We start from the raw sequence: 14,799 nt of genomic DNA, 5'->3' as shown, positions 1-14,799 counted from the left end.
GTGTAGTCATAAGTTCTTGATTGCAATTACCATGTTACAAGTTTGGGGACGTCGAAAATTACTTGCCCCTTTTCGCCATAAAGAACCCTTCGGGTTAGCAGCGTATTGTAGCACATTCAGTGGAATAAGCCACAAAAGCATGGAGAAAGGGGACATATTTGTATAGGGTTTAGGCAATAAAATTACAACTTTGAAAACCCCAATAACTGAAGTTGATTAAACAAGTTCGACTTCCATAATTCCATCGATCCAACATTATCCTCATTCCGGTCGCCATCAGTTTGTTAGGTATTTCCTTGCACAGCTTCAGCAGGACGCCGGAGTGTCAACGGTCCGTGATTACTCAATGTACCGAGATCATTTTATCAGACGAAAAATCTTCAGCTCCTTTCGTTTCATAAATTCGAGTCTCAAGCTGGGCCGGAATATAGGAAGAGTGCCTTTCAATTTACATGACCTCAAAATTGTTTGGAAGGACTAATCTGTGAGAAACATCACCATACAATCATCCATTTTGTATGATTCAACTAGCTACTATTTCTTCAAACGAAGTACAGCAATGGCTGCTCTTCTCTGCAAACATACTTTTGAGAATCTGCCTCCACATCCCCATCTTCGGAAGAAAACCTTGTCGTATCATCTGCTTCAAAACCCATTCCACATCCTGCACCAGATTTTCTTTGCACAGCCCATGAATCAACGCCTTGTACGACACAAAACTCGGACCAACGCCCTTTGAAATCATCCAACTCATAAACCCTTTGGCCTCAAGAAACCTCTGTGCATCAAGGAAACAATACAAAACCTCCTGATAAGACCCTGGATTCGGATCACACCCCTTAAACTTCATTTCCTCCAATAGCTTAATTCCCTCGTCGAATCTCCCTTGCTTCCTAAGCCCCGCTATCAATATATTAAATGTGATGGTATCTGGTTCGATACCCTCATCTTCCATCCTCTTCAACAACCCGAAAGCCTCATCCACCTTCCCATTGACGCACAAACCATGCATAAGCGTCGAAAAGGTCAGCGCGTTCGGCTCACACCTCTGCTTAGGAAATTCGTCGAGCACCCGGAGTGCACCATCCAATTTCCCAAACTCACACAACCCTTTGATGATTATATTCAATGAACACGCATCAATCTCAATCCCCAACCTGGGAGCCTCCAGGAACACCTCATGAACGACTTCGAACATCTTCGTCGAAACGAGCAAATGCAGCACGAAATTGAACGTCTTCACAGAAGGCCAGCAGCCATACCTGGGCATATCGTAAAGGGTATCAATCGCCCTGTTTATAAAACCACCCACATTGCCGTAAGCCTTGATAACGGACCGGAAAAAGTCGTCGGACAATCGGCATTTGCTTTCGGCTTTGATTCGGGCCATGACGGAGTCAATGGCGTCGAAGAGGCGGGCCTCGGCGAGCTTGGCGATGATCAAAGTGTAGAGAGCTTCATTGGGTTTGTAGTCCTTGCGGTTGGAATAGTGATCGAGTGCCGTGAGGATTGAATTGGGGTCTCTGACGGAGGTGAAGACTTGCAGGACTTCGTTGGGGGATAACCAGTCTTTGTGGTGCAGCTTTTTGGGGATTTCGGGTGGGGAAGATGATGGGTGTATGGAGAAATTTGATGGGTTTTTGATGATGAAGGTGCAGGATTGAGTTGATTGGAAAAAGATTGGCTTTTTGAAAAGTGCTTTTGTAGAACGTGGAATCATGTTGGCTGCTCAGGTGTGGAATGCTAATGAGGTTTGAGGGAAGTTCATACTGGGGTTTTGGTTGTTTGAGGTTAGAGGACATAATATGGAGGATTTTAACTACACTATCCAAACACAACATCTCAAACTAATGACACGAGGTCACATGTTTTAAGTTGACTTGGTCTTATAATTGGCTTGAGACCCCATCACCTTGGTATCTTCTTTTACGAAGTAATTAGCTACCCAACCATGATAGATGGTGAACCCTACTACCTGAGGGCTTAAGGGCGCACTTTATGTGATTTCACCAAAAGTGAATAGACCAAGACCATCATAATCTCAACTAGTTAAGACTTCATGCCGACATTCAATTACTTTAATGCCCTACTTAATTACAAGTCTACGTTACTAGGCTCGGCCCGCCACTTTCCTTTTATCAACTCTTAATTCTCTAACACTCCCATGTTTTAAGCTATTATATTCAGTGATTTAAAAAAATCAACAGAAAAAATTAAACAAAAAGTGAGAAGAAAAAAAATTCAGCTTCCTAGACTTTGAAGCAAGAAACTTTTTACTGACCACCCATTCTTCATGGGGATAAATTCATATTGAAATTGTCACATCATCAATTAACTTTAAGTATGACAATCGGAATTAACGAGTCATCAATTAACTTCAAGTCTGACAATCTAATTAATGAGTCATCAATTCGGGTTTGACAATCTGATTAACAGTGTGTAGGGTTTTCGCGAGTTTACGAAAGAATTTGTAGGGTCTTATAAGATCGGTACCAATTTGAAATGCACCCTAATGCTTGGGGAGGGTTCATACTTTTTATGTACTAAAACCCCATAAAGTTACAACCATGCTAGAGAAGATTTGAATCATTTGAGGCAAAACTAGAAAAGCACACTCCCTTCTTTTCTGAATTTGTCACCAAGAATTTTATTGATCCATTATAATTTACAAAAGTTTCTAAATCGACTATGTTATCTTTCCTTATCTTTAACATATGAAACCATTTTGTGCCAGTGTGATCATAATTCCAAAACCTATAAGATTTGACAATATAATATGACTCTATACAATATATACTATGAATAATTAGGGCCAGCTTCTAAAATCATCTGTTCTTCTTCTTCCCTGCAAGAATTGGTTGGATCTGTAAGTGCCTGTTGAACGCCTCGTTGAACAGGAAACGAGTCTGGAATGCTGATATAATCGGAAGCCATGAAAAGACCGCGATAGGTGCAAAGAGAGCAACACCCATTCCGTAGTCATAAGTCTTGGCGAGTACTCTGGTGAATTCCCAGAATCCAGTATTCTCTATCAGGGGCCTCACAGCTTGTGCAAACTGAACCAACAAAGTTATCAGCGAAAAAGAAATAATGCAGACCGAAAGGAAAAGGATCTGTGTCATCGTAAACTTACCAATATCAAACCCCAGCCTGTCGGAAAAAATGCTAGACAGCAGACGACTAAGTCCTTCCAGGAGAGTTTGCATATAAAATAGAGAGCAAGTATGACAGCAAGAACACCCAAGAAGAGGAATGCCTTGAACAGCCTAAACACGAGGTGATAGTTAGCGCTGAACTGTTTCCTTCCGAGATTCACTGCCTGCAAAGAATGATGAGGTGATCGTGTTAGTGACTCATGCAAAAAGCTATACAAGGGAACCGACGATCTATTTTTTTCATGTAACCTATGATCAATTTGAAGAAAGCACTCGATATTAGACACACATGTTCATTGCTACTGCATTAGGTCAGAAAATTTCTGAAATTAATTGGTCACAAAAAGAATGAAGGCAAGTAGATAATTTGAGTAAATGTCAAACGAAAAGACATTCCAAAATCCAGATTTCTCAGACAAAAAGAAAAGAGAAGGGACCAAACAGATTTTTTTCTTCGTTGTTGCATCTTAGATATAAGCATAGTTTCTAATAGAAGGAGATTATAAGGTTTACCTTTACTAACAAGAAAACTGCGAGGATCACAATCCATGAAAGCAAATATACCAGAAAATTCATGCTATTCTGGGAGATGTCAAGGTGGTAGACCAGACCATACTGATACAGGAAAAACCGAACGGAAAGGAGTATTTCAAGCAACCTAGAAGTCATCCCTGAACGGCGAAGATGGTCTTGCTCATCCATCCACCAAGACTGCCAACTTTTGTCTTGTTGAACTCCAATACCACCCTGCTGCCTGATCCACTTGTTCCAATCTTTCCAGTCGTCTACTATCTTCTCCCAACTGAATCCGGAGGGATTAAAAAGAAATGGAGCAAACAACCAAGTGATTGACATGAACCAAATCGAATAAGTGATTAATACATACGCCATGCTGCTCTGATAAGACCGCCTATATAAATCGTAAACAATCAACAGGAGCAACAACTCGAATCCTTTCACAAAGTGGCTTCTTGAATATGACCTGTAGTTCTCAGTGAAGCTAGTATGGAACACAACCACCTTACGCCCAGTGGGTCTGTATTTAGCACCACCATGCAGAATTGCTCGGCCATAATAATGTATTTTTGTGCCGAAGGAGAAGGTGAAGAAAATAGAAGCCAGCTGCAACTGCATCAGGACAAAATCTTTAAGCGCGTTAAGGAATCCCTTCTCTAGCCCAATTTCCATCACCATTGGTAATCCTGTTAGTAGACCTAGCTGTATAAATGACTGCGATGCAAGAGCCGTTTCCAAGGATTGTATGTTCTGCAGTCTTGCTTCAACTATAATCACTCTTTCCAAGCCACTGAGGACAAGGTATAACTGTCCGTAAAGGAAGACGTATATTCCAATAACTGACATCTGAGAAGTTTTATAGCAGAATTTTAGATTAATCACTCCAAACAGAAATAAATAAGCAAGAACAAATTGTTTGGGGGTTCAAACGAATTACCAGGCTACTAAAGTAAAACCCAATGGTTGTGAAATAACATGATAGCATCCGGAAGAAATCAAACTGGCGTCCAAGGTGGTATATGTCACGGCTTATAGTCTGTTCACTGTTTCCGTTAGCAACCTTAGCTTCGAACTTTGATATCTGGTTCAGACTTACATCACGCCCCTTGCCAACTTGCATGTACTCGTGATAAGTTATACATCCACGTCGTAAAGTGCAGTTAAATCCTACATGATATCTGATTTAAGCAGCTTGAAGAAATATCAACAATATAGGAATGTGATTTTTAACATCACTAAATCTTACCAGCAAAAACATCCTCGCTTAGGTTAATTGTTTTTGATGCTTTGCTTATGCCGCCTCTTGTGATGTGAAATAGTCTGTCAAATACATCGGGATGTCCATAATGGAACCGTACCCTGTTTATCGAGAACAGGAATGAGAATGTATAAGTATAGTGCACAACAGATACAGAAGCAAGCGCACGTGTGTGTTCGATGTCATTGAAAAATGAGCTTAGGAAACAAGATATCTGTTACTTGAGGGGATTAGCAAGAAGCCTTTGACCAATGGTGACGAAGCTTGTCTCTTGATACGACATGAACCAAGCAAGAGAAGAAACACTGCAAGAAAAGAAAAAAAAAGAATCGACTTAACAGTTCAAGAATGTCTGAATAACATATTAGTTTATAAAAACTCAGGTGAAATACATTTGCTAGTGATGCATTTCACATCTCATATGATGTCAAAATCGAAGTTTAGGGGATTAGAGGAGCTGACCTTCCTGTAAATATGTGTTCCCTCAAACCAAGTAGCGTAGGAGGTCTCCGTCCTTGGTTCTGAAGAAATTCTTGCAGAACGTTTCTCATTTTGAATGCTTCTTCCAGATAACTATCCTATAAAGGCAGATAGTATAAGAGAAACAAACAAGAAAATGACTAATCCTTAGGTACTGGACAAGGAACCTACTTGGTTCATATCAATGGTCTGGAGAGCTTCACCACGAGTGAAAATTATCCCGTGATTCTGGTTTTCGGGCTTCCCTTCTCCAATAGTTGGTGGACCAGGAAGCTTTATGCGATATATTTCCTACGAATGATCACAGCACATATGATGAAAGAAAACTTGGGGACGATGCATTGAGCGGTTGATATGATAAAAACTAATTTGAACTTTACTTAAATTGCTTGACATGAATATCCAATTTGGCATACTAATCCATATAATTTTTGTACATACCTGATCAAAATCATTGACAGCTTTAACCAATACAGAAGAATAAACTTTCTGAGGCTTTTTTCCACCTATCACTTCTTTCTCCTCAACGTAAGCAACGCGGAGAGATGGGTGTCTTCAAGAAAAAATTTCTAGAGTCATATGACTTCTAAAATTTTACTGTAAAAGTTCCGTACATCTGCAATAATTTTTTTTCTTTCCCAGGTAGAAGATTACCTTTTCATCAAGTCAATAATGTCTTTTGCACGTGGATCTCCAGAAGCTTTTTGTGATCCAAACAATTGACAAGTAAGTACATATGTGAATTTCATGTCTGCTAATGCATCTAGCTGAGCAGATAACAGGTGATTTCTACTTTCAACGGCATCATAACCTTCAAGAATATCTGGAAGAAGAGAATAGGCCAGATGGCATACAAGTGCTTACTGAAATCGTCTAATAAAAAACTACAATGAGATTTGCATCAGAGATTCAGAATACAAACCTTCATCTTCAGCCACGTCGAGGAATGCTTGTAATTTTAAGGCTTCTCTATAGTACATCATTCCTCGAACTGTTACAACCATATACATCAAAAAGGAGGTTATTAAAATGATCAACTGATCTGATGGATTTAGATTATGTCAGATCTTATATTCACCTGTTCTGCTTAGCGTTTGGCCCCGGTAGGAAGCCCAATTCCTAAGCTCTTCCTCCTTGCTTTCCTCTTTCAATCCATCCAAGTTTTCACAACCCATGCGCTCCAAGAAGTTTTTCCACTCATCTGAGAAATATGAGAGGCAATTGTTCAGAGATGAACCTAAACGGATAGCCTACAACGTAACGAATATATTCACTATCTCAGTACCTGGAAATATCTTTTGCATGTAAAAGATGATGGAGACCTCTCGTTGGCTCGAATGAAGCTCCTTCATTGAAAAATTAATATCCTCCATGAAGTGTGGTGTCATAACACTATCAACAAAAAGTCGGTCAGATACAGATGATGGGATTGCAGTTGTTTTTATGTATAAAAAATCAGCTTCTTCATAACTGGAAAATTTACGATTTTCCTTTCGACTCCAATTGTTTGTTAATTTGAAATGTCACCATCAAGATGTTCCTATGATGATCTAAATACATGGCAGAATGAAAGAAAAAAATGCATAGAAAAACCTATGAGAAAATAACAGTTAAGAGGAGAAAACAGACCAGAAAGGCAGCATATTGCAGACTTTGGGTGCGCCGGGCATGTTCATAAAGAGAGAAGTGGCAAAGAATGATATGCGTCTTCGAGCCTCCAAGTTAGTTGGAATGTCCAATGCTGTATCCTTGACAGTAAGCAACAGATGGAAACGCTTGATCTGCACTTGAAACAGTTGGTTAAACTAATGAAAGTTAAGAAGGAAAATCGTAACGAAAACATCAACAAAGATGAGAAGGAGGTAAAGGAATATCACCTGCTCAATCAGAGAAGCACTGTCGTCTGGCAAAGGGAAATGGATGGAGTTCTTGTCATCAGCGGAGCCAAATAATTCTGGTTCAATGGTTCTCTTAAAATCAACAAAGTCCACGTCGATTTGTTGGAATGAATTCAGCAAATCCAGTATCCTGCATGATTACATGAATACCTGTTAAGTGCACAAAATGAATTGAATCTTCAAAATGAAACAAAGTTTTATACGCCAAACCTGGAGCCATTAGTCATCATATCGTTGGTTACAAGCTCAAATATATCTTGAAGAATCTTCACAACTTTACTGTGATGCTCTTCGTTTCCCTCAACCTTAAAAGATTTCATATCAAAGATTAGAATGACTTAAAGTCAGGGTTTTTAAAAGTGATCGGCAATGGTTTAATGGCTTTGCAGGAATTGGAATAACCACCAGAAGTTCAATCAACTCGATACATTTGGCGAGAAGATGTGGAAGTTCAGTCATCCTTAAATCCTCAAGAAGACTTGACCTTGCGATGCTTTCTTCAATTTCAGTCAGCATGGCAGATACAATACTGATAAAAATTCAGAAAAACGATATACATTATAAGTGGGAATAGGAACTCTCATGAATCTCCATTATGTTTTCTTTCAAGAGGTTAAAAAAGGAGAGAAAACACACTGCCACACGCGTGCACATACACACGCACTCATAAACATAGATTTCAGATGATGTCTCTACCTTTTTTCAAGATCACCAACAATGAGGATTTCGAGGATGTACTTCAAGGATTCGTAGCACTCCTTCACAGCACAGTACATGTACTCGTCTTTTTTGATTTTTCTGATAAGAATCTCATCCTTCCCGACAAAATCCTTTGCGATACTCAGCGCTGTTGAAAACTATTATGTACAGGAGAGATGTCTATAAGTGAACCAAAATAGTAAAGAAAGATACGATGATACGATTTAAAGGTTTTGAATGTAGAAGATACCTTATTCGCAAGAAGGAAAACAGGCCAACGAACTCTGCCAGAAAATAGTTCTGATGACATAGGCATACTCATCAAATCCAACTCCCTATTTTAGAAAATAAACTTGTAAGGCACCTTCTGTTAAGCTTTGCTGAAAAACACGCCTGTGCCAAGTTAAATCACCTGTTGTTTATCAAGTCCTCCGTTCGAAAGCTATTGATAATTTGGTTCCAAACTAATACAAACTTTGCAAGGCCATTGTTTTCAGTCTTTGAGACCTGAGAATACGAGATTGAGTTAGCAAAAGATTTTTCAAGAAATTTGATCGATAGAACAATTAAAAACTCGTACCTTTTTGAATTTATTGTGAAAGAAACCGTTTTTTCTCTTTTGATCATTTCTTGATGAGGGTGGGATAAGGGAAACATTGAATGCAGAAGGCAAAGTGTGAAACCGACTTCTCAACATCCCCAACGTCCGAATCTATAGTACAGAAGAGGAGTAAGGTAGGTAACAAAATGTTTTCGGAGGGAAGAAAATTAAAAAACACAGCTTACCTCACCAAGGTGGTGCAATATGCCATAGACTCCACCAAAGATTGTGCAGTAAACAGAATACCATATCTGAGTGTCCATAAAATACACCTTATAAGAAGAAAACAGAAATAACCGCACGTGAGTTTCGGGTATCAGCATCAATATGCATATCGTTATGATGCTAATGAGCTGCCAACCTATTAAATTGCACTTCTATCATCTGAAAAGACAGAAGATTGAACATCAAACGGAACTACTTTAGATACTTTAAACAAAACTCACAACTACGATTGGAGCCCATACAGCAACAATTACACCGGCATTACTCTGAACTGCAATAGGACAAATTCTTTAGTATAATCGAAAATCTTCAACTCCCTATACTCACTATGTAAAAAAATATGGTATTTACCTGTCGGAAAAAGCTCGTGCCACTCATAATGTTTCACACTAAGTTTAATGATCTGTTTCGTTGGTTCTATGAGCGGTTTTATCTGCATTGTTCCATAGGCCATTGCAAGCAAATAAACGTTCAGAAAATTACTTACAAAAACACATCGTAAAAAAGAATCTAAAACTCAAAGAAGAGACTTCAGTTTCGAACAGAGAAGGAAACCTCATTTCCCAATGATACATACTGAACTTTGTGAATCCAATTACTAGAACTAGCTATATCAAGTGACTGGCATTAATATTGATACAACCACATTTTCCAGATATTTGACTCTTCGAAACTAATGTTTTTCATATTATTTGGCTATCTTTTGAAAACCATTTCCTTTGAATAAGTGAATATATTTATCGTCGCCTAAACTTTCTTGAAAGATTAATTACAGTCCTTTAGGATAACAGTTGCAGTGATGGTAGTACCCACCTCGAAGAAGTAGCTGAAAGAAAATTTGCTCAGTAGTACTAGCACCCAAAACACTGTATACCTAAGTAATAAGAAAGACATCATATTAGGGCACAATGTATAAAAGCAAAGGTACGTAACAAAAATTTATCATAGGGTTTCGTATATACTTCAAAACTGAAAGCTGGCTTTCTTGCATCCCACGACCAATATATAATCCAGACTGCACGATCAGAACAAAATTTTCAATATATATCGACAACGTCCAAAACCAAAATTCTATCTGAGAGTTGCCTATAAGATAAACCTACCTGTGTCCACCAAGACAAAATAGTGCATATTCGGTAATTTGAGATCTCGATGTATTTGCGAATAGAAGGAACCAAAAACAGCACCATCTCAACCGCGTTAGTCATCAAATAAATTGCAACTGCAACCATATAGGAGGAGAAACACCACTCCTGAAGCCAGCTTCCATATCGTGCAGGATAACAAGTATATTTTCTTCTAGAATTTCCATAATAAACAGGAAGAACTATAGTCCATATCGCTGCAACAACCAGCTTCATAACATGTCTTACTTTTCCAGAGAATTCCATTGTTTGTCTGGCTTTCCATGTAAATACAATGTCGAGCATTGCTGCAACCCCAACCCTCTATTAGGTTAATAAATTCCCCAAAACGAAATGGAAAAATAACGAGCACATAAACGACATTCTAGTCATTCTACTTAGCCTATTGTTCAGTACAGTGATTGTAATAAAAATTATACCTCGTAAGAGTTTAAGAAACGCAGATGTGACAAATATGCTCATGACATCCTCGAATATAACCTTGTCAAACAGTTGAAGTGGAGATTCCAATTCATGGCATGCCATAATTATCAATGCCTACAAAGCAAAAGGAAACATTAAGCACACGGGAATCATTGTCAGAAGGTACTTGGTAAAGCATTCAGACTAAAAAAATGTTCACCTGAAGTGAAAGAATTAAAAAGCTCCACATTCTGTCAAAGCTTCTAAAAATTTGCCAAAATGAACGGACTTCTACAAAATTTGTTTTCCCTAACCATTGGGGCTCGCGATCTTCTTCTTTATTAGTAGCCTGTGACAAAAGAAAACATGTGAGACATGAACAAGAATTATCAAATTATGGATCTGTTAATTCATTAACTGCAATCCTGAACAGAGAGCAGTAATATGATTGTGATATAATATACCCCCACTTCCACTTCCTCCCCGTCTTCCCTCCTTTCTTCTACAGAACCAGTGGATACTGAAGCCTTCTTAGGTTTTGGTTTCTTTGAAGGTTGTGTGCAGAAGAAATCATGGTCTAGACGCATGGGCCAACCTATTTCGAAACAATCAGGAGACCTGCAAAAGAAGGGCAGATTTACAGCCTCGCGACTCATGATTCTAACTCGGTGGGAGACAAATTTGGATCAAATGCAGCAGTATTAACATATATATATATATGGAAATAGATAGAAGATCAAGTTCAGTTCTAACCAAAAATACTCATTCAGATCATCATAGTTTCTCCACATGGCATGGTCAGTTGTCCCACCTTTGCTTTTCTTGGCTTCCTTCAGTTTCATTAGACCAAAAATGAATAACTACAGAACGGGCTCAACTGAAAAATTAGGGTGCATTCACAAAGTACCTCGCTTATAACCGTGTATATGGGGGTAACTACATTGTTGAGGAAAGACTCGGGCTGGCCTCCATATGCTGGCATGACTTTCTCCCATGTTGTCAAGCTAACAGCACCAGTTAGCATACCATGTAACTCATATGCCATCTTCAAGAAAACAAGAAAATAATAAGTGACAGTTATACTACAGAAAAAAATTCTTCAAGTGAAATAAATGTCAAGACTCGAGATGTATTTGAATGTGAAATAAGAACATGAAATTAGATTCAGTCATATGGAGCTACTAAATCGAAAGAGACAGTAAACTTACATGGTGAAAAATATAACATAGACACTCTGGCATGAATCGCAGATTTGCAGCCTCCCCCCAGATAAGAAGGTAAAGCGCTAGATATAAAAGTTTATACTGTTGTGCTTCTTGTTTCACATAAGGCAACCTACACCCGTAAACAATGTAACTTATAGTAAGGAGTCATGTACACAAGTTTAAGAACTTCAAATTGGTGAAACAGAAGCAATCACAAAAGAGCAGGAAATTTCAGTGTGTCTTTTGACGTAGGTGGAAAGCAGATAATTTAATCTTACCGGATGTTGCTTTTCCTACCAAAAAATTTGCACCAGTTTGTATAATTTTTAAAAAATTTGCGCATTAACTCATCCACTGCACCATCTTCTAACTGGTATCATAAGAATAAGAATGGCACAAAAAGTGAAAAAAACAGAAGAAATATAGTGTTAAACCAAGACGTATAAACTCTGACGACAGAAGAACCTTTGAGACAGATGCCGGCTTATGAGTTTTTCGTATGTGAATGTTAGCAAGGAGTAGAAGTAGATGTTCCCTCTGATTGGTGACATTTCCCTCCTGACATAAGATATCATATGAATCAAATTTATGAAAGGAAGATTCACAGAACAGAGAAAACTATTATGCCGTGCATGTCTAACTGGCCAAGTAGAAGGGGGTAGGCCTGGTAGTGGGGAGAAAATTAAATAGAAACTTTGGAAGAGATTACCTGAAATCCAAAGCAGTACTGAAGAAAATCAAACATATCAATGAAATCCCCATGTTTCTGAAAATCATTGGCCGAAGGTATACCACGAATATTGCGAATAGCAGCTAGTGCAGCCTTAATCTGTATCATTTCGTTAGATTATTAGCATTCTCGACCAAATTTACAATTTCATAGGACCTGCACTATCATATACTGATATGACCACTTGGATCATTCTACATAAATAAAAGTTCCGGAAAAGAAATAGAACTTTTATCTAACATACAAAATCATACCTCAGGTAGTTTCATAATTGGTTGCTGAATACCTCCATGATCGAGTGGTAGAATATTATATGGCACGAAGAGATCATTAGATTTTTTCTGGATGCGACCTCTATTAGCAAGTGCCTACGGGATAATATATATAAATCAAACGGAAACATAAGACATACGCATTTCAGGTATAAAAGAAAAGAACAAAAGCATCACTTTTATCATCATATAAAATGTGCCTACAAGAAGAATACATAAAAACAAAATCGAAACAGAAAGGGGAAAATACCTGAGGGTTTGTATTTGAAACTCTCTTTAGAACTTCAAACAAAACAGAGCCGATTCTACGTGCATTTATCAACTGCTCTCTGTGTCTGATTCAGATCAATTGCCACAAATGAATTGTGCTTAGCAGACAAATCTATTTGATACTTTTAGTTTATTAGAAACCAAGTTGAATATCCCGAAACATACATATACATATAATGTACGTGTGGATGTATTTACCTATTCTCCAAATGAAACGCTCTATCATGTTTAATGATGTACTCTTTGTGAGCATGATAGACACGTCTCAGCTCACGTATATCACTCTCTTCCTTCCGTTTGCTTATTGTAGTTTCTTCATCCTGTAAACCATAAAAAACAAGAAAAAATGTCAAAATTGTGAAAGATTATATTCCACCCCAGAAGAAATCAACTTTTTTGCTTCCACAAATACTGGTAGAATCAAGGAGTTTACATACACAAGAAAAACACAGTATATACTTCCAACTGAAACACAGAAACGCCAGAGAAGGGAACTATCTTCGACCTAATCCTACTCCATACATGAAAGTTATGCAATTTCCCTGTTAGCAGTTGCATATTTTTGTATACTATACTTTGATATGTATAACTACCTGTTCAAGTCGCTGGAGAAGGGAAGTTTTGAATTGTCGAACACCCCGACCAGTGGAATTGCGGTCCATATTATGTGCTATTTCAAAGGCATGAAAGCGGCCTGCTCCATAAAAATCACTCAGACAACGCTACTGGTTCGTGAATAAATTTTAACTCACAACGAAACCACTTATAACATCGAATTCTGCTATCCTTGAGAAAAGATTCAAACGTATCTTCGAAAAGCAAATTGAAATTCAAGGAAAAGAAGAGGGAAAGCATTTTTCTTTGAAAATAATCTCAAACCTCATTACATCAACCATTTTTCGTATCATCTATCGAAATTCCAACTTACTAATCGATTTACCCCTTAAAAATTCTAAATTGAGGTGAACAGATTGAATTTCTGCAACCTTAAGTATAAATATTTGAGAGCCAAAAGAACAAAAATTACAACTCAACTTCATGTTACAAAACAATTATCAGTTTTCTAATGTTGATTTGACTTACTTGCTAATCAAGAAAACCTCCAAATTTATCAAAAAATCTCTCACCCCTTTGTAACTGACACCCTATAAAACAAACCAAAAAGAAAAAAACAAAACAAAACTTAACAACTCACACAGATAAGCAATACGGGGCTCCTCGATTTCTATCAAATTTGCAACACGCAGAAACCTCTGGATTTCAGAAGCCAGAGTAGCAGGCAATCTCTCGCTCTCAAAGGGTTCAGGAACATGATTGTGATAACTTGTAGAGCCCATAGTAATGGCCCGTGTAACGGGCCCTTGCGGCTCTTCCAGGTCGCCTTCATAGATAGGCTCTGCAAGCACAATCTCAGACATTGCTGGGAGCTCAACGGGAATGGTGGGAATGTGAACAAGGGACAATCTGACACGGGTTCATAGTATATAAGTGGGATCTTCTCCATGAGTTGTTTGCTTAATGTGGGCAGATTTGGCTAGTGAGAAGTGCTTTTTGCTTTATACAGTTTGATTTGCAAAGAGGATTTGTTATCTTTTTGCTTTTGCTTTTGGAGCTGTGTTTTGCTTTCTCTTTTGAGAGAGGGAACTACATGAATTTCTTCGTTTGGAAGGGTGTCATGAGCAGTTTCCTTCACTTTATAGTTTATGGGTAAAAGAGCCAATGGGGTTGTGAAATGATTGCGCGTTTCTCCCACGAGTGAACGAATCCAAGCCCAATTCGTATATTCTTGTATCTTAGACATTACGTACGTATATTAAAAAAAACCTTCTACATCAGAGAAAAATGAAAAATCTATTGAATGTTTATTAGATAAATACTAAAATTTTACATAATAGCCAAAGTGTGATGGAGATGGCACTCATTGCCTTATTCGCCCAATTGAC

At 38.2% G+C, this 14,799-nt stretch overlaps 2 protein-coding genes across 2 annotated transcripts; both read right to left on the bottom strand.

The window, feature by feature from the left end:
* Positions 1-125: 125 nt before the first annotated feature.
* Positions 126-1,810, bottom strand: LOC137743779 (pentatricopeptide repeat-containing protein At3g14580, mitochondrial-like). Its single transcript, XM_068483720.1, has one exon. It carries the CDS (start codon positions 1,718-1,720, stop codon positions 524-526), a length of 1,197 nt encoding a protein of 398 aa, XP_068339821.1. The 5' UTR covers positions 1,721-1,810; the 3' UTR covers positions 126-523.
* A 683-nt stretch (positions 1,811-2,493) lies between these two features.
* LOC137741618 (putative callose synthase 8) lies at positions 2,494-14,318 on the bottom strand. Its single transcript, XM_068481314.1, has 41 exons — positions 14,052-14,318; positions 13,450-13,550; positions 13,055-13,176; positions 12,837-12,921; positions 12,569-12,682; positions 12,294-12,413; positions 12,050-12,142; positions 11,863-11,954; positions 11,588-11,714; positions 11,287-11,424; positions 11,133-11,209; positions 10,844-10,997; positions 10,600-10,728; positions 10,397-10,514; positions 9,936-10,264; positions 9,795-9,847; positions 9,646-9,706; positions 9,184-9,265; positions 9,054-9,103; positions 8,793-8,879; positions 8,587-8,718; positions 8,419-8,513; positions 8,257-8,341; positions 8,004-8,164; positions 7,713-7,836; positions 7,518-7,612; positions 7,287-7,437; positions 7,039-7,190; positions 6,695-6,801; positions 6,488-6,610; positions 6,332-6,400; positions 6,064-6,232; positions 5,851-5,962; positions 5,581-5,700; positions 5,392-5,507; positions 5,151-5,234; positions 4,918-5,030; positions 4,609-4,838; positions 3,669-4,517; positions 3,134-3,319; positions 2,494-3,056 (listed from the first exon to the last, which is right to left on the bottom strand). Exons 1-41 carry the CDS (start codon positions 14,272-14,274, stop codon positions 2,826-2,828), a joined length of 5,859 nt encoding a protein of 1,952 aa, XP_068337415.1. The 5' UTR covers positions 14,275-14,318; the 3' UTR covers positions 2,494-2,825.
* Between the last annotated feature and the right edge of the window lie 481 nt (positions 14,319-14,799).

This window comes from Pyrus communis, chromosome 8 (assembly GCF_963583255.1).
Source record: "Pyrus communis chromosome 8, drPyrComm1.1, whole genome shotgun sequence".
In the NCBI taxonomy this organism is placed as follows: domain Eukaryota; kingdom Viridiplantae; phylum Streptophyta; class Magnoliopsida; order Rosales; family Rosaceae; genus Pyrus; species Pyrus communis.
This window is presented reverse-complemented; position numbering and strand designations above follow the sequence as displayed.

What these genes read in the sequence shown, in the direction of transcription:
- LOC137743779 (XM_068483720.1), bottom strand. Translation starts at nt 1,720, where the DNA reads ATGATTCCACGTTCTACAAAAGCACTTTTCAAAAAGCCAATCTTTTTC.
- LOC137741618 (XM_068481314.1), bottom strand. Translation starts at nt 14,274, where the DNA reads ATGTCTGAGATTGTGCTTGCAGAGCCTATCTATGAAGGCGACCTGGAA. An exon ending in GGTAGGAAAAGCAACATCCG is followed by an intron (nt 11,715 to 11,862) that starts GTAAGATTAAAT and finishes TTACGGGTGTAG; the next exon opens with GTTGCCTTATGTGAAACAAG. An exon ending in GAGGACTTGATAAACAACAG is followed by an intron (nt 8,342 to 8,418) that starts GTGATTTAACTT and finishes TTTCTAAAATAG; the next exon opens with GGAGTTGGATTTGATGAGTA.